General features: G+C 37.1%; 1 protein-coding gene across 4 annotated transcripts; it reads right to left on the bottom strand.

Moving 5' to 3' along the window:
- Window positions 1–155: 155 nt before the first annotated feature.
- LOC145531531 (protein nucleotidyltransferase YdiU-like) lies at window positions 156–27,702 on the bottom strand. 4 transcript variants are annotated; one of them, XM_081554183.1, is made up of 19 exons: window positions 27,176–27,702; window positions 24,034–24,152; window positions 23,284–23,412; window positions 21,326–21,390; window positions 21,183–21,239; window positions 20,974–21,072; window positions 20,287–20,354; window positions 17,562–17,649; window positions 14,888–14,957; window positions 14,067–14,139; window positions 12,541–12,624; window positions 11,651–11,780; window positions 10,588–10,632; window positions 10,401–10,482; window positions 10,203–10,295; window positions 7,000–7,079; window positions 5,921–5,964; window positions 3,218–3,297; window positions 156–449 (listed from the first exon to the last, which is right to left on the bottom strand). In XM_081554183.1, the coding sequence occupies exons 1-19, from the start codon at window positions 27,480–27,482 to the stop codon at window positions 327–329; spliced, it is 1,836 nt and encodes a 611-aa protein (XP_081410309.1). In that variant the 5' UTR covers window positions 27,483–27,702; the 3' UTR covers window positions 156–326. The 4 variants fall into 4 exon arrangements, with proteins under 4 accessions (XP_081410309.1, XP_081410311.1, XP_081410310.1 ...); XM_081554184.1 differs by lacking the exon at window positions 156–449 and adding an exon at window positions 2,605–3,143; XM_081554185.1 differs by lacking the exons at window positions 17,562–17,649; window positions 20,287–20,354.

The following is a 27,702-nucleotide window of genomic DNA, read 5'->3' as shown; positions in this document are numbered from 1 at the left end:
ATTTCTAGGTACATGGTGTTAGATTGCTAGTATTAGATAAAAACTTATAAATTCATTAAAAGATTGTCATGGTTTTTTTTTAGTTATTGAGAATAACTCAGGTGGTTTATTATTTATTAAATTTATTAATTAAAACAAAAATGATCACAAAGATGTTCCAGAGAATAGGCCAAGTTTATTTGGTTAAAAAAATATTTCTATACATTACCATTATTATAGAGTGCAGTATTGTCAAGAGAATGTAGGTGGTCATTAAGAATTTATCAAATAGATTGTTTTACCCTGGGTTTGATGACAGAAGTATTCCTTAATTGATTTGCCCCAAATTAAGATGAGCAGCTAACCCTGAGATCTCTGGCCCAGGAAGGAGTTGGGGAAGAATAGCCTGCTGTCTCAGCTGCAGAATGCTTCTGGAAAGGATGGCGGAGAACTTGCTGGAGGAGGTGGACCTGGGAAACAATTTAAACTAGATAAATACGGATTCTCTTACTAGGACCCTTATGAATTTTCTAAATTTTCGAAACAACTAGGTAAATTTTAAATGTATATGAAGCTGCTTAAACATTTTCTGTTTCATTACAACTTCAACTGTGGCTGTTACTTAAGATTTCTGTTGTTCCACAGAAAGTTCCTTAGGTACTAGTTTTTTTGCTAAAACAGGAGAGTGAATATGTACAGTGTCATGAAGAATACATATATATCCTGATCATTTCTTAATTCCTTCACAGCATTAAGAGAATTTTAATTTTCTAAAATATTTATAAAAATAAGAGGATGTCAGTGATTTACACTATTTCCAGATCAAGGGTATGGATTCCAACTGATGCTGCTTCCTCATTTGCAGTTTTGCCCTCTGACGTAAACTGAGGCATCAAAGAATCCACCTCTTTCAACAATAAATTCTGGGATCAAAATGTGTATTTTCATTTAGTTATAAAGTAATTAAGTCATGGGGATATACAGCATGGTGACTATAGTTAATAATACTATATATTTGAAAGTTGCTAAGAGAATCTCAAAAAAAAAAAAAGAATAGCTCTCAAAAGTCCTCATCACAAGAAAAAAAAAATTGTAGCTATGTATGGGGACAGATGTCAACTAGACTTACTGTGGTAAGCATTTCACAAGATACACAAGTATCAAATCATTATGCTGTACCCCTGAAATTAAAAAAATGTTACATGCCAACTATATCTCAATTTAAAAAGTACGGATAACATATATTAAACCTATCTAATCTCACTTGCTAGTTTAAAAGCTCCCTGAATATATTTTTATACTTTTCCACAGCACCTTGCAGAGAGTGGATTCTCAAGAAATGTTTGATGCAGAAAGGTAAACACAAGAGGTATGTGTCAAGGGTTATAGGTCTAAAGGTTTGACAAAGTCATTTTCTTTTCCTGCAATGAGAATTTAACCCTTGGTTAACTTTCTGGGTCTGTTCCCCTAATAACCTGATAAGCGGTTTGTCCACTGGATCACCATACAACATGGCTCATGACTGACAAATAGCACTTGGCCTGGGAGAACTGGAAACACCTGAGAGAATGCCGGGCTTCCTTTAGTGCGAGGACTCGTGGGATAAGGCAGGTCTCTTGCGGGGGTATTGGAAACTATGCCCATGGAGTTGTTATAGGAGCCACTGGTTTGTGTGGAACATTCAGCTTTCCAGCCAGGGCCAGCCCTGCGTCTTCCCAGTGTGGATCGTGTCCTCCTGCACCTGAGCTTTACCACTGTCCCTGCCTGCCTGCGTGGACACTACAAGAACTGCAAAGGAGGAATCTGATGGCGCCTGCTGGTAAGCTGTGTTTGTGTCCTATGTCTTTCTGAATCAACTGGGGCCAAGAGCAGCCTGTAATTATCTTAGGAAGCTGAATGCTTACTTGAACCTAGGAAGACACCTACCTACCCACGGTGGACACTGCATCCTTACTTAAATATAATTTTGAGGAGAGAGAGAAAACGGAATGAACAAAAGAGAGGGAAGGAAGGCAAAACAAGCCAACACCGTATTAAACACTGTTTAGTTCCCCAGCTTAGACTGATTTATCTAAAGATAATACCGAAAACTCCTTTCTCTTTGTTTTTCCTTAATACTCTAAAAAGGTTACACTTTAAAATATTTTATTTTCTAAGATGAAAACCTGGATTTTGTCAGGCTAATTGAACTACTGAAATGAAAAGTTAATGCAAGCTCCACGTTAGAAATAGCAAGAACAGTTTCTCTGTCATGCCCGCTCTGGTGGGTTGTGGTGACTACACAGTACGCTGTGATGAAGAAGATTCTGAGGCTGTGACCCATGTGGGACAGAAAGAGGGCCGTGATCGTCAGTAATGTCTGCAGGACCGAAGAGGGACAGCACGAGTGCCGGGACCACTCCTGTTCTAAAGACTACACTGTGTGTAATGCATTTTTAAACAATTAGGAGATATTTGAGACAAAGAAAGTGTACAGAATAATAAAAACAAACACCTGTGTACCCTCTACTCAACTTCGGAAATAAAATGCTTCCTGTATGGTTGAAGCCCTGAGTATCCTTCCCTAACCCAAACTTCTCCTTGTTGCTAAGCAACCACTGTCCAAAGATAATGTTATCATCTCTGTTCATTTTTGTTACTTTTATTATATATGCATTCATATATCCCTAAAAACATATGATTTTACATGTGTTACATGAAATTGGGGTGGTGACAGATTGTAGGTATTCCTTTGCTTATTTTGCTAACATTATATGTGAGAGTCATCCAAGCTGAGAGTCATCCAAGCTGAAGAGTGTAGATGATGCCTTCATCTTCATGGATGTTAAGACTCATTTTAGTGGACCCAGGTCACTAGAGCCATGGAAGCCTGGTGAAAACAAAACTTAGCTCCCTCTGGAGAGATGCTCAAATCAGGCTTCACCAGATTTCTGAGACTAAAATCCAAAACCCCCAACGTGAACAGTGAATAGCAGAACCAGACCCTCAGGAGTTCAAATAATGCAGGTAATGTGATATCAAATGAATATTTAAAATTTTAAGTACATTAAAGAATAAACTTTGAAATACAAGAAAATGCTCCACTGATTTAAAAAAAAAAGAAAAAGGAGAGACCAGAGAGAATCCTGGGAAGCTAGTGCTAGCAACGATGTGGTTTAGTAAGTCTGCAAAGAAAAAAAATAAGTGTGTTTAAAAGATGATACATTTAAAAATGAATAAAAATAAGTCCAGACCTTACCTCTGAAAAATCATTCCTTTCTGCTTTTTGCACTGCGGATTCTGCCATCCAGTTCTTCAGCACATATCTAGGATTAACAGCTTAAACAAAGAGGAGAGGTGCATCGTGGAACAATAATTACTAAGTCGACACAGGCCATATGAAATTACCACTGAAATGAGATAACCTTTAAGAACTTTGCTGGAAGGCCCAAATGAGAACAATGATCAGCCTCAGTCAATTCTGATTGTTTACAATGTACAGTACTCTGACCTTGTGGCACAGAAAAAACTTTGTTTAGCATTATGAGCAACATTATGGTTTATCTTTTCAGTGTTTCATCAATTTGGTTTTTCACCATGTTCAGTTCACTAAGCATTTTATAAAGCGCAGAGAAAGTAGCAAATTCATCCTGTAGCCCATGTGAAGAGAGGAAAATAGTCTCTGCTTTTAACATCTTCAAACAGAATTAAGGTCTGACTCTTAAGATTGTTTAATGCTGATGTTGCCAAGGGCAAACAGGAAGGGTTACATGCAAGCAAAACTCTCTGTAAATTTATATTTTTTACAGTAACCATGCATTGTTTCATACTAAAAAGTATTATAATAGTGGGACATTGCAGAAACTATGTCTTTATTTGAGATGAACCTTTTCCAAAATAATTTATCAAGTGGGTGGAGAGGAGGCAAGTTTATCCCCAGTGGCATAATAGGAATTCAGAGAGGACTCCCGATATCACCATTTTGTGATTCTCAACAGCATTCTTCTGAATTACTTGAATAGACAGAACATACAAATTCCATTTCAACTTGGTTTTAAAGATCTGCCAAGACATGACAGATAATCTAAAATACAACTTCTAAAATAGAACTTCCCTGTGACCCAAGTAATCCTATTTCTCTAGGAACATAGTCTCTGGAAACAAATTTAAACATTCAAAAGCATTATTTATATTATGGAAAATTAGAAACAACATAAATACCTATTAATAGGTGACTAAGTGAAACATTACACACCTTTTCAAAGATATATTATGCAGTCACTAAAAATGTTACACTATAAAGGATGAAATAGGCAAAATGTTTATTTTTAGTTAAAAAAGCTCTAAAATTATACCATAATATGATTACTACAGTATTTTCTCATAATCAATACACACAGAAAAAGAGAGACCAGAAGGAAATGCATCAAAGAGTGAATAGCAGTTGTGTTTGAGTATGGGAGTCTTTTTATTCTTTCTACAAATTTGCATTTTCCAAATTTTAAAGAATTCATAGAGAACTCTTTTAAAATAAAAACACATACATACAATAAATGTATACAGTCCTTAGATGAAAAAGAAATTGGCATGCAAGGAAAACTGTGGAAGCCGTCAGCTTAGGCAGAGGGAGTAGAGTCACCCAATTTAAAGTTTGACAATCTTAATACTTTATAGAAACCTGGCAATGGAATACTGTTAAAATATGCTGAGACTTCCAGCTGCAAACCCAAGTACCTTGGATGAAATTATACACATACAAACTATTTGAAATCAGAAAATTATAGATCTGCTTATAGAATTCTTTGAAGAGTTACCTAATTCCATACAGTTTTTTAACATGGTCTGGAACTTTCCCATTGCTCATTGTGGAAATTAAGAGTACGTTGTTCAGTACTTATTATTTCTTTAACTCAAAGCTGCAGCCTTGAATTCACTTAAATATCTTTCATTTTTCCATCTCATCCATCCTGTCATGATCAAACAAATCCAAATCCTAATGACAGGCATCATATTTTCTTCTTTCAATTTTTTTTTCTCTTAATTGCTGAGACTATCCATATTGAGCTGCCATATAAATTCTGTGTGACTACATCAATGTACATAAGTGGCTGGCAACTGAACCCATGCTGAGCCCCAAATAGATTATTCACTTCCTTGTAAAAACTCCACTTGCTTTTATTTCTACAATGATGTCCTGAGTCAAGAAGCAATCTCATCCACTAACAATGTGGGATATTAGCATCACCCTTATTTCATCCACATGGATCAGCCGCCTTGGTGATACCAACTTACTAGCTCTCCTCAAGAGTCCTCGGTAAGGCAAGAGAACTCCAGGACTTGAGTCCTTCTGTCTTAACTTATTTGATCTATTAGACCCCACAGTGCAAAAAAAACTAACTTCCATTTTTTTTCTTCCATTTCTTTTACCAAGCATGATGTCACATGGTAAACTGAAAGCAGTATATAAAGGTGATTTTTTTTTTTTAGCTCTATCATTTAGTGGATGTGTATTATGGCCCAGGCACTGTAACAAGATACCTTACAAATATTATTGCTCACGATCACAACATTCCTGCAAAATATGCCCCCTTTACAAATAGCTGAGAGCCTTGAAACTATATTATACAGCAAAACAGTGGCAAGATGAGATTCATCTGTCAGATTCCAAAACTCATGTTCTTCCCACCATAAATACATCATCTTCCTTGTCTCTCCACCACCATCTTTGAAGACCATATTATTTAAACATCAATTGGCAAACATATTGAAAGCAGGGGTATCACCTGCTGAAACTAGAAAGGCTTCTGTTTGACACTTCAACTCCACTAAAAGATATTCATCTAGAGTTACTGTAGTTAAAACAACAAATTCAGTTCCCTCAAGTAATTACTTCCAGGTTTCAAAACCTATCACTTTTATGTAAAAATCTTTAAAGATGAAAAAAATCAAAAGGATTACTTACCTGTCATTCTTTTTCTTCTTTCAGAATCTGAATCATTGATGTTACTAAAAAAATGAACAAAACAAAGGACATAATTAATTACTGTTTCCCCAAATCATATCTTTTATCCAAAAGGGTGAATATTATTTCACAAGACAAATATTGAAAAAAAATTTTTTTAATTACACTGAATCAGTATTTGAAAGGAAGACAGAAAATACTGTTTGATTAAACAATACATAAAATAATGCCTTATTGAGTTATTTGTGCTGTGTTGTGTTTAGTCGCTCAGTTGTGTCCTACTCTTTGCAACTCCATGGCCTGTAGCCTGCCAGGCTCCTCTGTCCATGGGATTCTCCAGGCAAGAATACTGGAGTGGGTTGCCATTCCCATCTCCAGGGAATCTTCCCAACCCAGGGATCAAACCTAGGTCTCTTGCATTGCCCACAAATTTTTTTACTGTGTGAGCCACCAGGGAAGCCCATTTAGTTATTTGAGATAAGCCCAAAACTTTTATTTTTACCAATTAAAAAAAATAATTTTGTAAAAAAAAAAAAATGTAACTCCCTGACACCTATTTTTATCTTCAACATAGTTTTCTGAAAATAACTTGTTCTTTGTTAACCAGGGTCAGCTTTATGAAAACCCTCAGCTGTCATTAAACTGTGAAAGGCTATTTGCTCCTGTGCATGCTGTGGTCTCCCTCTTCAACTCTTTCATGTCCTACCTACAACTTCATACTCTTTCATGTTTGTTGCTTCAGATTCATTGTGACGGTTATGAAGCAGAGTCACTTCTGACAATTGTATAAGATGTGAGGACAGTTAACAGACACTGGATGAAAGCCTGGGGCGCTCTCTCTCTCCAGAGCTTCAAGGCTTTGAGGGGTGGGTCCTTGGGCTGTGTTATCAGAGTTGAGGTGAACAGAAGGGTGCTCTCTGTGCGGGTGAGATGTTAGCAGACGCGCCTCATCCAGAGCAGACTTCCCGGGCGTTAGAAGGAAATGTTGGAAAATGGAAAGAAAGTGAGGAATCGGATGGGTTGATGATGCCAAAGTAACACATTACACGCTCTTTCAAGAAGTGATTAGGTTACTTTACCTCTTCAGTCTCGAAAGGTACTGGGACACCCAGGCAGGAAAGAGTTTGTGCTTTGAGATCATTTTCAGTGCCCAGAATTCCTAGAAGAAAATACAGTAATAGACTGCTTATTGATATTTGTTCAGTTTATTTTAACTGTATATTTCTTAAATTGTGTACTTTAACAATATTAATAATTTATAACATCCAGATTTCTTTTAAGGTTCTCTATTTCAAGCAGAAGCAGTAAAAAGGAATAATGTTTTCCTTTTCTTTATATAACATTCAACTCAAATTCTAATTCATGGAAATCCATGTCATGGAATGATTTAAGAGAAATAAAAAAATTATACAAAGTTCTTATAAATAGACATTACATGTGAATACTTATCAAAACCCTTCCTTTAAATAGAGAACTCGCTTAATTTATAATTTACTTTGAAAATTTAATTTGTAACTATTTTATTTAGTTATCTATTAATTCATTTAGCAAATATTTATGGGGTGTCAGCTATGTGCTAGGAAGTATGTTAGTTGGGAAGGATGTAAAAATTAATAAGACATAGCCTCTGCTTTTAAAAAGGAAAATGTGTAAACAAATAATTCAGTGCCATTTTAGAAGTGTTATAGAAATATACATAACGGCTAAAGGAACAGAAATAAGCAATTAGCTCTAGCTAAGTGTTACAGAGTTGAAAAAGTTTCAAATTCAGAAGACACAGAAATGAACTATTAAAACAAATAAAGGCGTTATAATCTTCTCTCCTAGATTTTCCCAATAGTCAGTAAATATTAACACTTGTCAAGAACTTGTTCAGATCACGTTAACATTACTTTGTCTCAGTTTTCTACACATTAAATGATTATTAGTTCTGATAGGCAAATCATTACTAATTTTAAAATTATATCCAAGATGCTTAATAGTTAACATTTTGCTGAATAAGTAGACATTCTTTTATTCAAATCACTCCTAAAAACATAATTTATGGGTATTTCACACCTGTGAGAACTATATATATGTATATATAGTTTTATGTGTATATATATATGTATATATTTCTTTAGTTAACACAGAAAAGATCATAAAATATAATGAACTGAAATTTTTAAAAATATGGCTAGGTTTTTATCTGAAAATAATAAAAACAATGATCAATATAAAAGATTCACACCCTATAAGTAGATCTATATTTATAAAAATCTATAATAAGTCGGAGTCCTCTGGTTAGTTCAGTTCAGTTGCTCAGTTGTGTCCGACTCTTTGTGACCCCATGGACTGCAGCACACCAGGCTTCCCTGTTCATCACCAACTCCCAGAGTTTACTCCAACTCATGTCCATCATGTCGGTGATGCCATCTAACCATCTCATCCTCTGTTGTCCCCTTCTCCTCCCGCCTTCAATCTTTCCCAGCATCAGGGTCTTTTCAAATGAGTCGGTTCTTCACATCAAAGTATTGGAGTTTCAGCTTTGGCATCAGTCCTGCCAGTGAATATTCAGGACTGATTAACTTTAGGATGGACTGGTTGGATCTCCTTGCAGTCCAAGGGACTCTCAAGAGTCTTCTCCAACACCACAGTTCAAAAGCATCAAGTCTTCGGTGCTCAGCTTTCTTTACAGTCCAACTCATATCCATACATGACTACTGGAAAAACCATAGCTTTGACTAGACAGACCTTTGTTGGTAAAGTAATGTCTCTGCTTTTTAATATGCTGTCTAGGTTGGTCACAACTTTTCTTCCAAGGGGCAAGCATCTTTTAATTTCATGGCTGCAGTCACCATGTGCAGTGATTTTGGAGCCCCCAAAAATAAAGTCTGTCACTTTTTCCATCGTTTCCCCATCTATTTGCCATGAAGTGATGGGACCAGATGCCATGATCTTAGTTTTCTGAATGTTGAGTTTTAAACCAACTTTTTCACTCTCTTCTTTCATTTTCATCAAGAGGCTCTTTAGTTCTTCACTTTCTGCCATAAGGGTTATGTCATCTGCATATCTGAGGTTATTGATATTTCTCCCGGCAATCTTGATTCCAGCTTGTGCTTCATCCAGCCCGGCATTTTGCATGATGTACTCTGCATTTAAGTTAAATAAGCAGGGTGACAATATACAGCCTTGTATACTGTACTCCTTTCCCAATTTGGAACCAGTCTGTTGTTCCATGTCCAGTTCTAACTGTTGCTTCTTGACCTGCATACAGATTTCTCAAGAGGCAGGTCAGGTGGTCTGGTATTCCCATCTAAGAATTTTTCAGTTTATTGTGATCCACCCAGTCAAAGGCTTTGGCACAGTCAATAAGGCAAAAGTAGATGTTTTTTTGGAACTCTCTTGCTTTTTCAATGATTCAGCAGATATTGGCAATCTGATCTCTGGTTCCTCTGCCTTTTCTAAATCCAGCTTGAACATGTGTAAGTTCATAGTTCATGTACTGTTGAAGCCTTGCTTGGGAATTTTGAGCATTACTTCTGGTTAATATCCATATTATTTCATAAATGCAATGGATTAGTACTGAAATAAAAAGATGACACATATTCTTAAAACTAAGTTAAGAACAGCCACTTTGGTAACTATTGAGCAGTTCCTTTAAAAATTAAACATACATTTACTAAACAACCCAGCAATTCTACTCCTTATATCTACCTAAGAGAAATGAAAACATGTTCACACGAAAACTTGTACATGAATGTTCATAGCAGTATTTATTCACAATAGCCAGAAAATAGAAATGATCCAAATGTCCATCAACTAGTAACTGGATAAACAGAACGTGGTCTACCCTTATAAGGGAGTTATAAAGTAATAAAGAGGAAATAATATTTTAAGATCTACTTAAAGTAATAAAGAGGAAAGAACCACTGATAAAGTTATGACATGGGTGAACCTCAAAAATATGCTAAGTGAAGAAGCCAGACACTAAAGACTACATATCATATGATTCCATTTACAGAGAATGTCTAGAAAGGGAAACCTTAAGAGAAAGAAAGAAGATTAGTAGTTGCTTGAGGACAGAAGCAGAAAAAAGGGATTCACTGCAAATGGGCACAAAGGATCTTTTAAAGTGATGGAATTGCTCTACAATTGAACTGTGGCATATCTGCACATTGTTTAAAAATCATTGAATTGTACACTTAAAATGAGTGGAATTTTAGGGTATGTAAATTATGCCTTAACAAACCTGTTAAAGAAAAGTGAGTTAAGAAAAAAGCCAAAAGGCATGAATAAATACCTGAGGAATGATTAGTTCCTGTAATTGGCTTTGAGTGATCTCACTGAGCTGCCGAAATGTCATTGTAAAGTCAGCTTCTGTCTTTTCCATGAGCTAATGAAAATAATTACATTTAGCAACCTCAATCATTCTAAGAATATACAGTGTATTCAGTCAAATGTTAATCAGGAAAAAAAGATAAAATGATAATAAACTCACATGTAAGAGAAATGCAATTAAATCATCATCACCCTCGCTTTTTCCAAGTAATCCCAATTTGGCTTTGAACAGTTCTCTAAATCTAAAAGGAAAAATGCCAATTTGATTTGTTATTAGAATTCTCACTATTTTAAGAACTGCCCTCAAACCAAGCAGGATGCTTTAATATGTGTTGAAACAAACAAACCTTGTATAATAAAGAACGGGATACTCCTTAAGAATCTGAGTGGCACTGTAGGGAGAGAAAAAAAGAGAGCATAGGTAAACCTTAATTTAATATTCACATTCTTGAGTTACATGTTATGTGAACAAAGTGAACCTTCTCATACATTAAATAATGTTTGATTATGTACGACTGATTCTGTTTTAGTGATTTAATTATATATCATATCTTAGAGAAAATTGTCCATATAAATTTACTGTCTCAAAGATGTGAAGACAGTACAGGTCAAATCATGTCACTCCTGAAATATCACTACATACCATTAGCTTAGAGGATAAATGTTAATATGTCTCCATAATACCAAAAAAATTTGATGTATTTTAAACTTGTCTTAGACTCAAAACAATGCATTAGATACCTCACCCAATACAATGACATTTTATTTGCCTGAATGGGATGGAGGGGAAAATAATACACAAATAGACACTTAGTGAGGAAAAATATCTGAAAAACTTGTTCTCTTTAAACAGTAGAGAAAGTGGCAGAGAAGGGAAGGTAACTGGGTGGGGGGGTGGGGTGGGAAATGCAATAGTTTCCAAATCAAAGGGGGTGGTGTTGGGGAGGAATGAGTGAATTGCTCAAATCATTAAAAGGTAAGGAGAGTAGGGGGAAAGTTAAATCAAAGATAATGCACAATGTAAAACAGAAGAAATAAAATATATCAATTATTATAATCAACATGAATAACCTATATATGTCTGTTAAATAAGAAGCCTGACTACTTAGAAATTCAGAAAAACAGTAATACATAACCTTTGGATCAAAGAAGAAATAAACTATGATTTCACAACACCTAAAAAACAATAAATAAGAGAATAGTTTATCCTTATAACTATGGAAAAAGGCCAACACTGTACCCTCCCCCCCCAAAAAAAATATATATAAACATATATATAGTTTGGAAGCCTTCATTATTAAATATTAAATAATAAGATTGTTTTTAAAATGTTTCTTGGTTTTCAAAAAGTGATCTCTATACAGATATATTTTCACACTGATTTAATTAGTAAATTTTAGGTTTACTCACAGATGCTTTTGCCTAGGATTCAACAATGGGTTTAGTGCTTGTAACAACTTGTTTAAATTAAACATCCCAATATTGGCCTGATTTCCTATTTTATATCTTCTTTCATCATCAGATGTGTTTGGTACAAAATCTGTTTAGAACAAAAATACAACCGTTTTACAATGATGACAATTATAATAGTTTCTTTTTTCATTTTTAACTTTACATTTAAACTGAATGAATTTATATTTATTAGATAAGAACATTTTTGACATTTAAACATGTAACTCAAGAGTAATGTAAATACTTAATACCCATGCTCATGAAAATCTTTTAAAATATGAATATTTGCCTAATAGAGGCACACATTTCTAACCTACAAGAATTTCCGGGTTATCACATGTACTTTACACTCCAACTCAACAGCATGTTTCCCCACCCTGATCCTATAACAGATTAGTAAGGGGGGAGGTTAAGTTACTTGACCAAGAGCACTGATTAAGGATCGATCAGATGCCAGAGCTCAGACTCATGTCTGTCTGACAACAAAGTCCCTTCCTCCCTTCATGGCATCTTCTCTTAATAAGTAATTCTTTGGCTTTCTGGGGTTTTTGCCACTCCTAGGGACTTGCAGGATCTTACTTCCCAGACCAGGGATTGAACCTGTGCCCTTGGCAGTGAAAGCTCGGAGTCCTAATCTCTGGACCACCCATAGATGGGAATTCCCATCTTTGAGGACTCAATATTATATCCCTGTGGCACCTGAAAGATTGAATGGCACATTACACAACTGTTTAATCAATGAACCCAATTCTTTCTACTACCTCAACATTGTGTTAGCCATAATGGTTTATCTAAAATAAACCAGTGATAATTTTTTTTTTAGTTAAATAAAAATAAATCATACATACCTGGATTATAGGCCTCCATAAAACCAAATGGACCATAGTCAATTGTAATGGATAACAAACTGAAGTTATCAGTATTACAAACACCTAACAACAACAAAATGCCAAAAGCATGATAATAAAATAATAAAGCATTTTTAACTGTATAGAACTATATAGAATAGGAAAGGTCATGAAGATGCATTTGTTTTAGAAATGAAACAAAATTAGTTTATCAACTGAAAGTTTAACTGGTGAAGTCAACTAGCTTAACATATATTAAAACTGTATTTTAAGATTAAATTTAGCCTTTTGTTGTATACTTCCCCTCCCCAAAGATTTCAAATACTACAGGAACAAAAGCCGGAAGAAATAAAAGTTCCTCTCATTTGTCCTGAATTTATAGCATTTACTTGAAAATATATGTAGTTTGGAATGGAACTGAAGAAGTAACATTAATTTTCAAAGGTTGTGAGAGTGGGGGAATGGTAAAAATATCCATATTGGTACACACCCATATACGTCATAACTAACAGTCCTTAGCTGCAGACCACCAGCAGTGTGGGGAGGGAGTGTGACTTCCTAGGGGAGGGGGTCATGGCAGAGTGTGGGGAAGGACGGAGGCTGGGTGTGCATACACCAGCCTAACGTAGGAGAGTTGGATGTGGTGGCAGCAGTGTCCAGGGAAGATGGTTTCACCCTTTTTCTGAGCAGGATGACTCTGCTTGTCAAAGTGTTTAGTATATATATAGACTCTCTAATCCAGCCATTCCACTTTTAGGAGTTTATCTTCAGAAACTCACCTTCAAATACAGCTGCACGGTGGTCACTGCAGCACAGTTCGTAAAAGCAGAAACTCCCTGCTCACCACCCCAACCCATCCCAAGTGAGACATAGTGAGTATGTCATTAAGGCAGAGTTCAAGAGGTTTTGCAACGTGAGAACCTTCTTTGGTATTTAGCTAGAGATCTTAGTATATATATATGATTTGCTTTTCAGTATTCTCAGTTCAGGCAGATATTCCTTTCAGTATAACCCCACACAGTGAATGGCTTCCAAACACACAAGCCAGCCCTGTTTTTATAGATGTATGAATACCATCCAAAAAAAGTCTAGAAGAATTGAGATGAAATGGTTACTAATGACCCTGGAAGATCAAGAATATGCTGGAAGACAGAACTCACAGGCACTTCTATATATTTTAAATTCTTTACCATAAGCAGACAGTGCTTTTATGATTAAGGTTTTTTTTTTTAAAAAAAAAGCTTTTAAAAGACCTAATATATACTCACAAGGTTAAAAAGCTTTACAGGTAACAATACCCTCATCAAATCAAGGATGCTTATTCTATTTGGTGTATCTGTTCCATTCAAAGTCATTTTAAACATAGAATTGTTTCTCTTTTGCTAAAAACAAATTTATATATTATAAGTGTTATTCCTGCTCACTGGTGGGAATATTTTAAAATACTTAAAAAAAGAAGTCTCCTGGCTTCAACAGATTGATTCTACTTTCCTATCAGAAGACTGAAACATCAGTAGATCGCTTACCATGAGCAAAACCAACAGACATCCACAAGGCAACGAGCTGTGCCGTCTCAAACACCACAATAGAAAAAAAATCCTAAAATAAAATTTAGAAGATTTTCAGATTTCTCAGTAGTATATATGCTTTTAGGATCTTTCTGTTTCCAACATAGAAAGATCCTCTCAAGGGTGACCCAAAAGGTGATTAAAGGGATGGAAATTAGTACATGTAAGAAAACAATGGAAGTACATAGAATTATTGACCCAGAAATAACATATAAAAGGCTCAGGCACAGTATTATGATCAGATTTTCTCTATGTACAGTAAGAAAAGGAAAAACATTAGAATTCATCACAAAGGAGTTAAATGTAAACAAAATGAATTATTAAACTTTGAAATGAGTCACCAAGAAAAATAATGGAATTTCTTTCTCTGTGGCTGTTAAAAGAAAGAAAAAGATTATGCAGATCAAAAAATTTCCATAAGAATAAAAAATCACATTTGCTTATGATGTATTTTTTTTTTACAACCACTACTATAGAAATGTCTATATATCAAACGTGTGAGAAAAGAATATATGTGACCAAGTTGCAAAAAGCAACATATATAGTCAGGATGTAGTCACATCTGTTCTTTTTCTAGATACCTTTCAAACGGAACAACTTCCTTATCCATGTCTTGTTTACGAGGTAGTTCATCACCTTTTCCTTTCACAACATGTTCAAAGTGCTCTACGTTTCCCTTTTTAACTTTAGTTTTTTAAGCACTGGGTTGTAACCACTGATGGTGGCCAGCCAATAGAGAAAACAGAGTATTGCTCTTTGTTTTAAAAAAAAAAACTTACCACATATCTGTTAGGTTCCTTGACATCTACTAAGGGGAAGTACTCCTGTATGATGAAGTCTAATAATATCCTAGAGATAAAGGGGAGATAGCCATCAGTGTTCCTCAGAATACAGTATCAAGTATCAATCATCTCAGTCCACTCCTGACATTCATGAAATCATTAGAATGCATGCTTATCATTTTAAAAAGTAAAATAAGATTTTACGCCCAGCCACAGAGAAATATTTCAATACCAATCACAACTGGAAATATGTTTCTAAGATCATGTTAGATGCCATCTTATTATGATGCAACTCAGATTGGTTCAACAAACATCTATGGAGAACCTCCAAGTGCTAGGAAAAAGAATGACAAAACCCAAACCCAGATATTAAAGAGCATAAAGTCTATTGGGGTGAAAAACATCTAAAGAAATAATGACCTCACTGTCTAATACATGCAATCATAGAAATATATAAAAAGGACAAAGATAATAGAGCAAGGAATGATTATTTATGTGTAGAAGGTCATATAAGGTTTCCCAAATAAGGTTTCAAAGAAATTGGTCAATGTTTGAAGTTAAAATAATGAAGTTGTGTATCATGTTCCATTCCCTACTTTAACTGACTACTCTGTTTAGTTGACTACTAGTGTTTCTTGCATTGGATGAGAGAGAATTCTGAAAAAAAGCTGGGGATTGCAGATATGATTTGGGAATTATTAAAACCCATTCAAAACAATAGGAGTGGATTAGAGTTTATTTAGAGTGGATTAGAGACCTGTTTCAGGCACTTGGCAAACAAAAAGGAATATACACATGGTCGTAGTAGCCAACATAGACATTTTCAGGATAAACTGGAAATGTCAATATACATCAAATGTCAGAGAGAGAAGTGAAATATAACTGAAGTATGACCACCAGATGGAACAATTTCAGCAACGTGGTAAATCTGAGTGGAATGACCACCCCCCAGAAAAATAAGAAGTTAGAAACAGCACGCTTTGAGAGGAGACCCCTCTCTCAATGAGCTCGATGACACTTAGTTCAGTGTTGTTGTTCAGTCGCTAAGTCAAGTCCGACTCTGAGACCCCATGGGCTGAGGTATGCCAGGCTCCCCTGTCCTTCACTGTCTCTTGGGGTTTGCTCAAATCCATGTCCACCAAGTCAGTGCTGCTATCTAACCATCTTCTCCTCTACTGTCCCCTTCTTCTGCCTTCAATCTTTCCCAGCATCAGGTTCTTTTCCAGTGAGTCAGTTCTTTGCATCAGGTGGCCAGAGTATTGGAGCTTCAGCTTCAGCATCAGTCCTTCCAATGAATATTCAGGACTGATTTCCTTTAGGATTGACTGGTTTGATCTCCTTGCTGTCCAAGGGACTCTCAACAGTCTTCTCCAGCACCACTGAGTCCAGTAAACACTTGCTAAAGAGACTTGGGAGAAGAGTCATAACAACAGTGATGACTTCTCTGCTCTTCTCTCTCCCCATACTCTTCATGGACCAGGAATTTGGATTTACTAAGCTGATAACTTCCCTAATAGCTCAGTTGGTAAAGAATCCATCTGCAATGAAGGAGACCCTGGTTCAATTTCTGTGTTGGGAAAATTCGCTGGAAAGGGGATAGGCTATCCACTCCAGTATTCTTGGGTTTCCCTTGTGGATCAGCTGGTAAAGAATCCGCCTGCAATGCAGGAGACCTGGGTTCGATCCTTGGATTGGGAAGATCCCCTGAAGAAGGGAAAGGCTACCCACTCCAGTATTGTGGCTTGGAGAATTCCATGAACTCTATAGTCCATGGGGTCGCAAAGAGCTGGACACAACTGAGTGACTTTCACTTTCACTTCACTTTCACTTTCAAGCTGATAACTACAGTGAGGATCCATGATCCAAATGATTCTAGTCTGTCCAAGAGAATTTTCTTATATTATTTCTAGTGGCTTTTAAAAACTGTATGATCTTAACAAATGGAAACAGAATTCCTCTTAAAGGAGGAAACGTTTTTGTTGGAAGGAACATCCTGCTAAGTCAGCTTTGAGGAAGACAGAATTTTGTGAGTGCTGATTCCGTTGGCCCAAGACATCAGAGTTTGGTGGAAGCTACACTGCGTGACACAAGGGGAAGAGCTTTTGATCTTTTGAGAGAATTGTTTCTCTGTCTTACCTGAAGAAATCTTCAGTAAGATTTGTTCACAAATGCTTTGTGCAGTTTCAGTCTGGCATTTGTTTGCTTTCACCCTGTTGAAGGGACTGGGTCAACCCAGTATGAAACAGGCATCACACACACGTCAAAACTGGAGTCAAGGAAAGAAGACACATGAGCCAGAGCACATATCCTGGGAACCCCAGATGTTTGGGGAGAGCTCTGGAACCTCGTGAGGCTACAGAATTCAGGAGTTTGAGTCGCTTCCACCTGGTGTCTGGGTGGCACAGAGGCCCTCAGTTCCAGCTGAGTTTCATACTAGATAATAACACTCCTTGAGAAGAGGGTCTATTGAGTCTTAACACATCTTTTTCAGCCTCCTAGAAACCCAAATGATGGTAGACACAAAACATATCTAATAGATGTTAAAAATATCTATTAATTGAAATTTGAGGTCTTACTTACAAGAAAACCAAAAATATTTTAACTTCACAGCACATAAATGAGCATTTCTTTCCACTGTCTTCTACCATTATAAAAAAACTGGTTTTCTAACCTTAGTAAATCCAGTTCACCATAATGAGTCAAAATTTCTAATGATCCAATTCTAAACCAGGATTCTGCAACACGCAGCACTACTGCACCTGGAAGAGAAACATTTATTTTAGCATAAACTATTTTAAACTGTGCAAATACAGCATAATATGCTCTTCTTAAAATGAAATTATTTTAATAAAAAAGAATAGAGTGATTGAATTTATCAGAAAAACAATTAACTTACATCCTACAAAGGGCCAAGGCTTTTATATCTTTCTTTACCTAATAAAGCATGTAAGGCTGTCAGCCGTTCTCAATAGCTCTGCTTTATAAGTAGTTAAATATGTTTATTATTGGTTTTCAGATCTCCTCCCTCGCCAGAGATTTAGAGTCACGTTTCCCTCGCTCTTTCTCTTTTTACTGCTTTATGGCACTTTCTGATTTTTTCTTTCTGACCTACTAACATTCAAGAAAATTAGAGATACCAAGGGAACATTTCATGCGAAGATGGGCTCAATAAAGGACAGAAATGGTATGGACCTAACAGAAGCAGAAGATATTAAGAAGAGGTGGCAAGAATACACAGAAGAACTATCCAAAAAAGATCTTCATGACCCAGATAATCACGATGGTGTGATCACTCACCTAGAGCCAGACATCCTGGAATGTGAAGTCAAGTGGGCCTTAGGAAGTATCACTACGAACAAAGCTAGTGGAGGTGATGGAATTCCAGTTGAGCTATTTCAAATCCTGAAAGATGATGCTGTGAAAGTGCTGCACTTAATGTCAGCAAATTTGGAAAACTCAGCAGTGGCCACAGGACTGGAAAACGTCCATTTTCATTCCAATCCCAAAGAAAGGCAATGCCAAAGAACGCTCAAACTACTGCACAATTGCACTCATCTCACACACTAGTAAAGTAATGCTCAAAATTCTCCAAGCCAGGCTTCAGCAATATGTGAACCGTGAACTTCCAGATGTTCAAGCTGGTTTTAGAAAAGGCAGAGGAACCAGAGATCAAATTGCCAACATTTGCCGGATCATTGAAAAAGCAAGAGAGTTCCAGAAAAACATCTATTTCTGCTTTATTGACTATGCCAAAGCCTTTGACTGTACGGATCACAATAAACTGTGGAAAATTCTGAAAAAGATGGGAATAGCAGACCACCTGACCTGCCTCTTGAGAAGCCTGTATGCAGGTCAGGAAGCAACAGTTAGAACTGGACATGGAACAACAGACTGGTTCCAAATAGGAAAAGGAGTACATCAAAGCTGTATATTGTCACCCTGCTTATTTAACTTATATGCAGAGTACATCATGAGAAACGCTGGGCTGGAGAAAGCACAAGCTGGAATCAAGATTGCTGGGAGAAATATCAATAACCTCAGATATGCAGATGACACCAGCCTTATGGCAGAAAGTGAAGAGGAACTAAAGAGCCTCTTGATGAAAGTGAAAGAGGAGAGCGAAAAAGTTGGCTTAAAGCTTAGCATTCAGAAAACTAAGATCATGGCATCCGGTCCCATCACTTCATGGGGAATAGATGGGGAAACAGTGGAAACAGTGGCTGACTTAATTTTTTTTGGGCTCCAAAATCACTGCTGATGGTGATTGCAGCCATGAAATTAAAAGATGCTTACTCCTTGGAAGGAAAGTTATGACCAACCTAGATAGCACATTAAAAAGCAGAGACATTACTTTGTCCACAAAGGTCTGTCTAGTCAAGGCTGTGGTTTTTCCAGTAGTCACGTATGGATGTGAGAGTTGGATTATAAAGAAAGCTGACCATAGAAGAATTGATGCTTTTGAACTGTAGTGTTGGAGAAAGCTCTTGAGAGTCCCTTGGACTGCAAGGAGATCCAACCAGTCCATCCTAAAGGAGATCAGTCCTGAATATTCATTGGAAGGAGTGATGTTGAAGCTGAAACTCTAATATTTTGGCCACCTGATGCAAAGAGCTGACTCATTTGAAAACACCCTGATGTTGGGAAAGATTGACGGCAGAAGGAAAATGGGACGACAGAGGATGAGATGGTTGGATGGCATCACTGACTCGATGGACATGGGTTTGGGTAGACTCCAGGAGTTGGTGATGGACAGGGAGGCCTGGCGTGCTGCGATTCATGAGGTCGCAAAGAGTCGGACACGACTGAGAGACTGAGCTGAACTGAACTGAACTGCTGAGGTGAAAGGTAACCGAACTTACTGGAAGTAAACAGGAAGTAAGAGCAATTAGGATCTGAAGAAAGGTCTTGGAGGGGGTCTCCTGGGAAGAAGTGTATGAATGTTGGTGCACTGGCTTTGTGACGTTTTGGGATGTTTTGCACTGGTTGTCCATGAATTTCCCATCTTCACTCCCCAGATGTTTTGCTATTTCAAAAGGATGGCTAAGTGATATAAGCGTATGAGAAAGGATATTCTACTATAATATCATAATGCTGAACTTACATCATGAAGATCCACAGGTCATGTTTTTGATCTTTTGTTTTTTAGTATTTTAAAGTCTTTACTGAATTTGTTACAATATCGCTTTTTATATTTTGGCTTTTTGGCTGCAAGCCATGTGGTCTCCTAGCTCTCTGACTAGGGATTGAACCTGCACCCCTTGCACTGGAAAGTGAACTCAATCACCAGGGAAGTCCCCACAGGCCATGTATTACAAAGACTGCTGAGATGCCCAATATCTGTTATTCCCGAAGAAGTTAGTCTGATTTTATGTAAGCATTCTAAGAACTGTCATTACCTCGTTCTTTTGCAAGGTTTCCATTGTAGAATTGATCTCTCCATACCACATCATCACTCACAACCAGACTGAAAGGTAAGAGAACCATTCAAGTTATACTTTTAACTGCTAGCAAGCTATCAAGAAGTTATAAGCTATACCTAGTTATGTATGGACGTGAGACCTGGACCATAAAGAAAGCTGAGCGCTGAGGAATTGATGCCTTTGAACTGTGATATTGGAGAAGGCTCTTGAGAGTCCCTTGGACTGCAACGAGATCCAACCAGTCCATCCTAAAGGAAATCAGTCCTGAATATTCATTGGAAGGACTGATGCCGAAGCTCCAATATTTTGGCCACCTGATGTGAAGAACTGACTCATTGGAAAAGACCCTGACGCTGGAAAAGGTTGAAGGCAGGAGGAGAAGGGGACGACAGAGGATGAGATGGTTGGGTGGCATCACCAACTCAATGGACATGAGTTTGAGCAAGCTCCGGGAGTTGGTGATGGACAGGGAAGCCTGGCGTGCTGCAGTCCATGGGGTCGCAAAGAGCAGGACACGACTGAGAGTCTGAACTAAGCTGAACTGAAAACTGTAAGAAATAATGAGAAGTCACGCTCTTGGGGGCTTATCTGCTCACTTGACTGATGTGTTTCTGAAGGTAATGGGACACAGTCCTGAAAGTTAGCTTACCGGAAAGGAATTACCTTGCAGCTCTGCTGGTAGGAATTCCGAGATAATGCAGAGCCTCACTACACAGAAATTCTCTCACAGAGGAACGAAGGACGGCTCTGCCATCGCCATTTCTATGGGTAAAATGATAAAAAAGATTTTCAGTTATAATTCAGATAACATTAATTTTTACTTAGATGACTAAAATTAAAAAAAAAACAAAAAAAACCCAACCAAAATATACCGGGAGTATGGGGTCTTTCCTGAGCCTTTTAATTGGAGCTCCCATTTTTCACCTTGCCTTAGGGGAAAAAAAAACAACTAAATGTTAGAAGATTTGTGTTAATATTTAGAAGAAAAGCTATTCTACAAGAAAACAGGTAGTACCTATTCATGTAAATTCCAATAAGATGGGCTCTTCCATCCCCAAGCTGATCTGCCCATATCCCAAACTAAAAGGGAAAAGAGAAAATTATTCATGTTGATTAAACTCTAAAGTGTTTATTGTAATCTTATATTCAAAGTTACTTTGTCAAATGATACTGGAACAGTGCATTTTTTAGATTATAATAATCAACAACCTGAATAAAGGTGAAAATAAAATTCAATCCATAAGTCAAATTCATTTTAAAAATATAAATTTAAGACATATAATCAATTTCTTCATCATTTTATAGCTGAGCTCAAGCTTGTTTGGGGTAGAATACTGACAACTGACCTATTTAATTCCAGAACATGAACTAGGAACAACTGTCAGTAGAAAATTTACCTGTACTATACATATACAATCAGAGAAGGCAATGGCACCCCACTCCAGTACTCTTGCCTGGAAAATCCCATGGACGGAGGAGCCTAGTAGGCTACAGTCCATGGGGTCGCTAAGAGTCGGACACGACTGAGCGACTTCACTTTCACTTTTCCCTTTCATGCACTGGAGAAGGAAATTGCAATCCACTCCAGTATTCTCGCCTGGAGAATCCCAGGGACGGTGGAGCCTGATGGGCTGCCGTCTACGGGGTCACACAGAGTCGGACACGACTGAAGCGACTTAGCAGCAGCAGCAGCAGCAGCATACATATACAATATAAAACCAGGAACATACTGTACCTGGAAAAAACTGCTTTTGAATGGACATGATTAACGGTTTCCAGACTTTTGCATTAAGATTTGTTTGTGGTTGTTCAACTCCCAGCTATGCCACTTACTAGTTGCGGAAATTTGTTTGAGTTACTTAATCTCAGTGAGACTGACTTTTCACTTACGTAAAATGGGAAAACCCTTGCCAGATTGTTGTAAGAATGAATGTTAATATATGAAAAATGTCTTGCACTATGTCCAACACACCCAGGTGCTCAAAAGATGGTAATTATTATTATTGCTAATGGTTACTTGCTAAGTTAAAGATCACTCTATTTTCTTAAATTAATCAAACTCACAAGAAAGTTACAGCAATTTCAACAATTGATTCTGTTTCCTCCTCTTTTTTTTAAATCAGTGTTTCCACACCTTGAACTTGCTTCAATATCTTGCTTTACTTCTAGAAGGCAACATTAGTATAAAGCAACATCTTTGCTTTATTTCTAATTCCTTTCACAAGTACAACATCCCCAATTAATCCTGATTTAATTTCTACCAGTTTCTATTAAAAGCAGTTCTAAAACTTTGCTCTACAGCTATTCTGGCAAAATTATATTCTACTTATCCTTCTGAGGCTTTTATATTGATGCATCATGCGACCTGACTTTGCTTAAATCTCTTGCCAAGAACTCCACAGAATGAGTTTTTTAGCAGTAATTCACAGAGCTATTATATTGTGCTGCCTCAGTTTCCTCAGTTCCATCAGAGAAATTTAAGAAATCACATCAGCTAATCCATATAAACATTTCATGACACATTCTTCTAGAAACATCTTGGTGAAGTTTCAATATACTAATATTAGAGAAATTAATGCAAGAAGGAAATGGCAACCCACTCCAGTATTCCTGCTGGGAGAATCCCATGGACGGAGAAGCCTGGTGGGCTATAGTTCATGGGGTCGGAGAGAGTCGGACACGATTGAAGTGACTTAGCACGCACGCACTTCTGTAATGGGATAGCATTTCCACCAGCTGCTTATATTTGCATAAGGAAGGGATACTGGTGTTATTTTTTTTAATTAATTAATTTATTTGGCTGTGCCAGGTCTTAGGCACTCGGCATATTCAATGTGTTGTGGCATGCGGAATCTTTTAGTTGTGGCGTGTGGGATCTAGTTCTCTGAGAAGGCTTCGAACCCGGGCCCCCTGCATTGGGAGTGCTGGGTCTTAGCCACTGGACCACCAGGAGAGTCCTGGTACTATTCTTACCTGGTGGCCGCCATATCTGTGAGCCAATGGAATGGATCCAAATACTATCTTTCCACCACTTACAAGCTGGATAAAATCATCTGTTTCTGAGACAGATAAATCAAGGTCCAAAATATCTTCTAGCACTTCCTGAGGCAGGGAAAAAAACAAAAAACTTCTTACAAACTTAAGTAATCCTTTAACAGTTTTTGAGAAAATACACTTTTTGGAAGAAGGAAAATTAAAAGAATAAACTTCTTACAAAATTACATTAATATCTTCCCAGAAGAGATGTACCATACTTTCTAGGATTATTTATGCTACTTGGGAAAATTAGTTCTATTAGATAGTTATACAATTTTTGTGGGTTTCTTATTATGCATGGTAAAATAATATTCTTCCTAGCACATATTCTTTCAAGGAAGTAGAAAAAAGTAAATGTCCAATTTTTTTAATCTCAAATTCATTTATATCTTGAGAGAACAATTTAGAATTTATTAGAGCCCCTTTCTAAGAATTTAACTCATTTACCTTTTTTTTTTTTTCACAAAAGTGTGTTTTCCTTGAAGATAATTTTAAAATGAAACTGAGTACCAGTCCCAGGAATAAGTATTAAAAAGTGATTTCTAAGAATGACATTCTCCAAGTTATGAAGTTTAAACACAAATCATTTATCAATAGACTAACAAGTTAACTCTGAAAAAAGTTACTAATTTTTAGACAAAGTTATAGTGAATTAAGTATTTGTGTTGTGAAAAAGTAAAGCCTAACCTTTGAAACTGCTACAAGACGTACTCTGGATTGGAAAGGAGTGGGGATGGCAATTGAAAAAACACAGTTTTTCACTTTACGCACATAATTTTCTTTAACAGGATCAATTGGCAACACAGCTGATAAAAAAAAAAAAAGACCTTCTTAATGTTCTCATTTGTTGCATATACAGCATTAATAATCTTTAGAAAGGTTACAGTTCTTGAAGAAAATCGTCTTCAACTACTATTTTGTTCACACTTTGCTATTTAAAGCTATCCTATTAACCATTTTCTGATTCCAATCTCATGAGAAACTTCAAAACATTTGATACATGCCTGTTCACAATGCTAGAAATTTAACAATTGCCTCTAAAGAGGTATGTTTCATAAGGTCCATACACTAAAGTACATATTTTAAAAGCTATAGAGAAAAAAGGAGAGCTTTGAACATGTTTACTTTTAAGTATAATTCTTAAACCTTAATGTTTTCCTAATCTTAATCAATTAAAACAAAAATATAGAGGAGACTAGGTGTACTACAAAAAGATATAAGAAACACAAAAATCTATGTTTCTGGATAAAGATATTATCAAGTTGCCACTGTCACCAAACATAATGGAAATCCAATCAAAATTCTAGTAGAATTTCTTTTTTGAAGAAACAAAGTGTAAATACAGGAAAATAAAGACTTTTTTTTAAATAAGAGAGATAGGAGCTTCCTTATCATTTTAAAACTTATAAAATATTGCTATCCCCAAAATAGATGCAAAAATCAATGGGCCTCCAAAAGCACAGAAAAAGTAATGGAAGAATTCTCTATATAATGAAAATGATTATTTTGAATCTGTGGAGAAAGGTGGCATCAGGTTGATTTGCTAAACTGTTTGGAATAACTCCTATTTTTTCCACCCAAGCCTAGGTGAACTAAATATCAGTTGTAATAGAAACAAGAGAATTCTTATATCTCCTCCATGGGAGTAAAAAACAGGCAACTGTGGGTCAGATTTAGGTCTTCATGGTGTTCCCTAAGTACATGGTGAACAAGGCAGCACCGTGGGGAATTATCCACCAAGAAAACCTCTGATTAGTAGTAGATGATCCAATAGCTTGTTTTCTTCTCGTCTAGAAGAGCCATTGTGTGGAAACAGACTAAATTATATAATAAAGGCATTTTCTTTTATGGCATTTTCAATTTCAGTAGAGCATGGCAAGTACATGATGTTTAACTGATAGTTATGATTTTGTACTGATGGACTCATACTTTGGCAAGGTAGTTCATCAGCTAATACCTGTGATCATTGACTATGGAACAAAAAAGACTGTTTCACAGGCAATCAGTCCTCACACTTATTACATTTAGCCAACTTATCAGAGACCAAGACCCCAGCAAAAATTCCAAATATGTGTTAACCCTTTATCTTAACGTTTTGGAGAAATTGGTCATAGAAGTAAGGGTATCGTTTCAATTCTTCAGAATTCAGTGGGGCTTCAGAATATGAAATGCACAAAAATTGCTAACCTTTCAGTGCAACTATGGTTGAACCGGTTCTCTCAGTAAATGTTATCACAGTTATATTGATAATTTTATCAGTTATCGAATAACCTCAAAATGAGGTATTTCTATGAAGTACTATGAAACAAGACATGGTTAATACATATATAGTATTTTATATATAATCCTTCCTTGGCTGTAAAACCTAGTCCTACCTAGTGTTATGAACAGTATCTTCATGATGGAAATGTAGCCAATTCTGCAATATCAAGATAACTATGAAAATGTTTTCAGTTATTCCATTTTTATCGGTGTTGCTAGTTGTTTCTTTTGTTTAAGTGCAGTGAAAAAGACAGTGCACAAAAGGAGTCTGTTCTTTGGCAGTTCATTGCTCAGCATAGAGAGCGTGTTAACTTCCTAGACTCACGCTTGACTTAGTTGGGTCAAAAGAACTATTTTGTATTCTCTGGGTGTCCAGTTGGTGGGTTATTGTTCATCAGAAGTTTAGTTATAATGTTGGAGGCCTTGACTAATTTCAGCTGTTTTCCCTACCTTAGCCTTGCCATTACTACATCTTTGTAAGAGCCAGGTTGTTGTTTTAATCTGGCAAACAATGTCTAAATGAAAATGACTTAACAGAATCATGCAGAATTATGTTCTACCAACTATGTGAGCTTGGGCAAGACACTTAATTCCTCTACATCTGTCTCCCTATTTAGAAAAAAGAGCAAATGATACTATTTAAGTCACAGGATTGTTACAAGTTCAAGGGTTTACTGCAACTCTATTTTGGCAAATTCTACCTGTTGGTTATTTCTTAATATGTAAACCTAGATCAAGATAAGCCACCAGGTGCATAGTAACAACCTTAATCTAAAGCACCTGACACACTTTTTACATAATTTTCCAAGATTGGAGTTGGGGAACACCTCGATAAAATGGACATTAAAAAATTTTTTTTTATTATATTCTTTTATTCAGTTGAAAAAACACTTTGAAGATAAATCTAAAAATACTGTGCTCAGCTATTTGGGTACTTATGTTTTTTTAAGTGCAAAATGCATGTGCAAAATGCCTAGGTGAGAAGAACAAGAAAAAAATATCAGAGAATCACAGTTGTCTGTTTGCTGGTCTATTTTCTCATAGGAGAGTTGTTTTTTGTTTCTTTTTGAGGAGGACAGAGCAAGTTTCTATTTATGTATCCCTGATGCTTACATTGTCTCTGATCAGCTTTGTGCGTGTATGTGCTTGTGTTGAATGATTAATTATATCACAACTTCTGTTATAAAGGCTCAGACGGTAAAGAATCTGCCTATGCGGGAGACCTGGGTTCGATCCTTGGGTGGGAAGATCCTCAAGAGAAGAGAATGGCTACCCACGCCAGTATCCTTGCCTGGAGAATTCCATGAATAGAAGAACCTGGAGGTCTACAGTCCAAAGACGCCCTATTAGTACCATGACAAGAATAAATGTGGACATAAGATTAAGGAAAGGACTTTCTAACTCTTCTCGGGTATTAGTCTTGTCTACTCTCCAGTATCCCCTGGGCTGGTTACAAGTAGCTTCAACATTATCAAATAGGAAACTACTCCACACAGCTCAGTACACCCACGCGCAGGACTCACACATCCAGATGTGAGCAAGACCGCCAAACTAGACCACGATATACCTATGAGGTTTTCAGAGGAGAGAGTCCAGAAGTCGAGAGACGAGGCTAATCTAGCTCCTCTTTCACAGTAGCCCTGCTCGGGGTTTGACCTGTTCCTGGAAAGATGCAAAAGGCTGGCATTTCCTTGAAAGCTAGGTCGCCATAAGGAGCCGACAACGGCGTGGCAGGTGACGCCCAAGAGAAGCAGCGGCGGAAACTGGAGCCTCCAAATTAGGCAGCAAAACGGGAACCCGATCCTCTGCGTCCTATTTCCCCCTAAAAACGCAGAAGGAAAGTTAAGGACTGTTCGTCGGGCGCCCTGTAGCATTTCCAGGTGACAGCTGGTTTCCGCCAGGGGTAGATTTTGGCGGTGACTGCCGGAGGCACGGGCTGGACGGGGTCGGGAGAGGCCGCTTCCTGGGAGGAAGATCCCGCTGGCTTCTCCCGGGCCGGCGGCCGGCGGAGGTACGAAGGGTCCAGCCGCCGCGGAGTAACCTTTGTGGCCGCCCCTCCAGCTCTCCGGCTAGAAGGTCCTCCGTGAGGAGAGC

The sequence above is a fragment of the Giraffa tippelskirchi genome, chromosome 13 (genome assembly GCF_054371585.1).
Source record: "Giraffa tippelskirchi isolate mGirTip1 chromosome 13, T2T-mGirTip1v1.2.pri, whole genome shotgun sequence".
NCBI classification, from domain to species: Eukaryota; Metazoa; Chordata; class Mammalia; order Artiodactyla; family Giraffidae; genus Giraffa; species Giraffa tippelskirchi.
The sequence above is the reverse complement of the archived record's forward strand: the minus strand, read 5'-3'. Positions and strand labels throughout refer to the sequence as shown.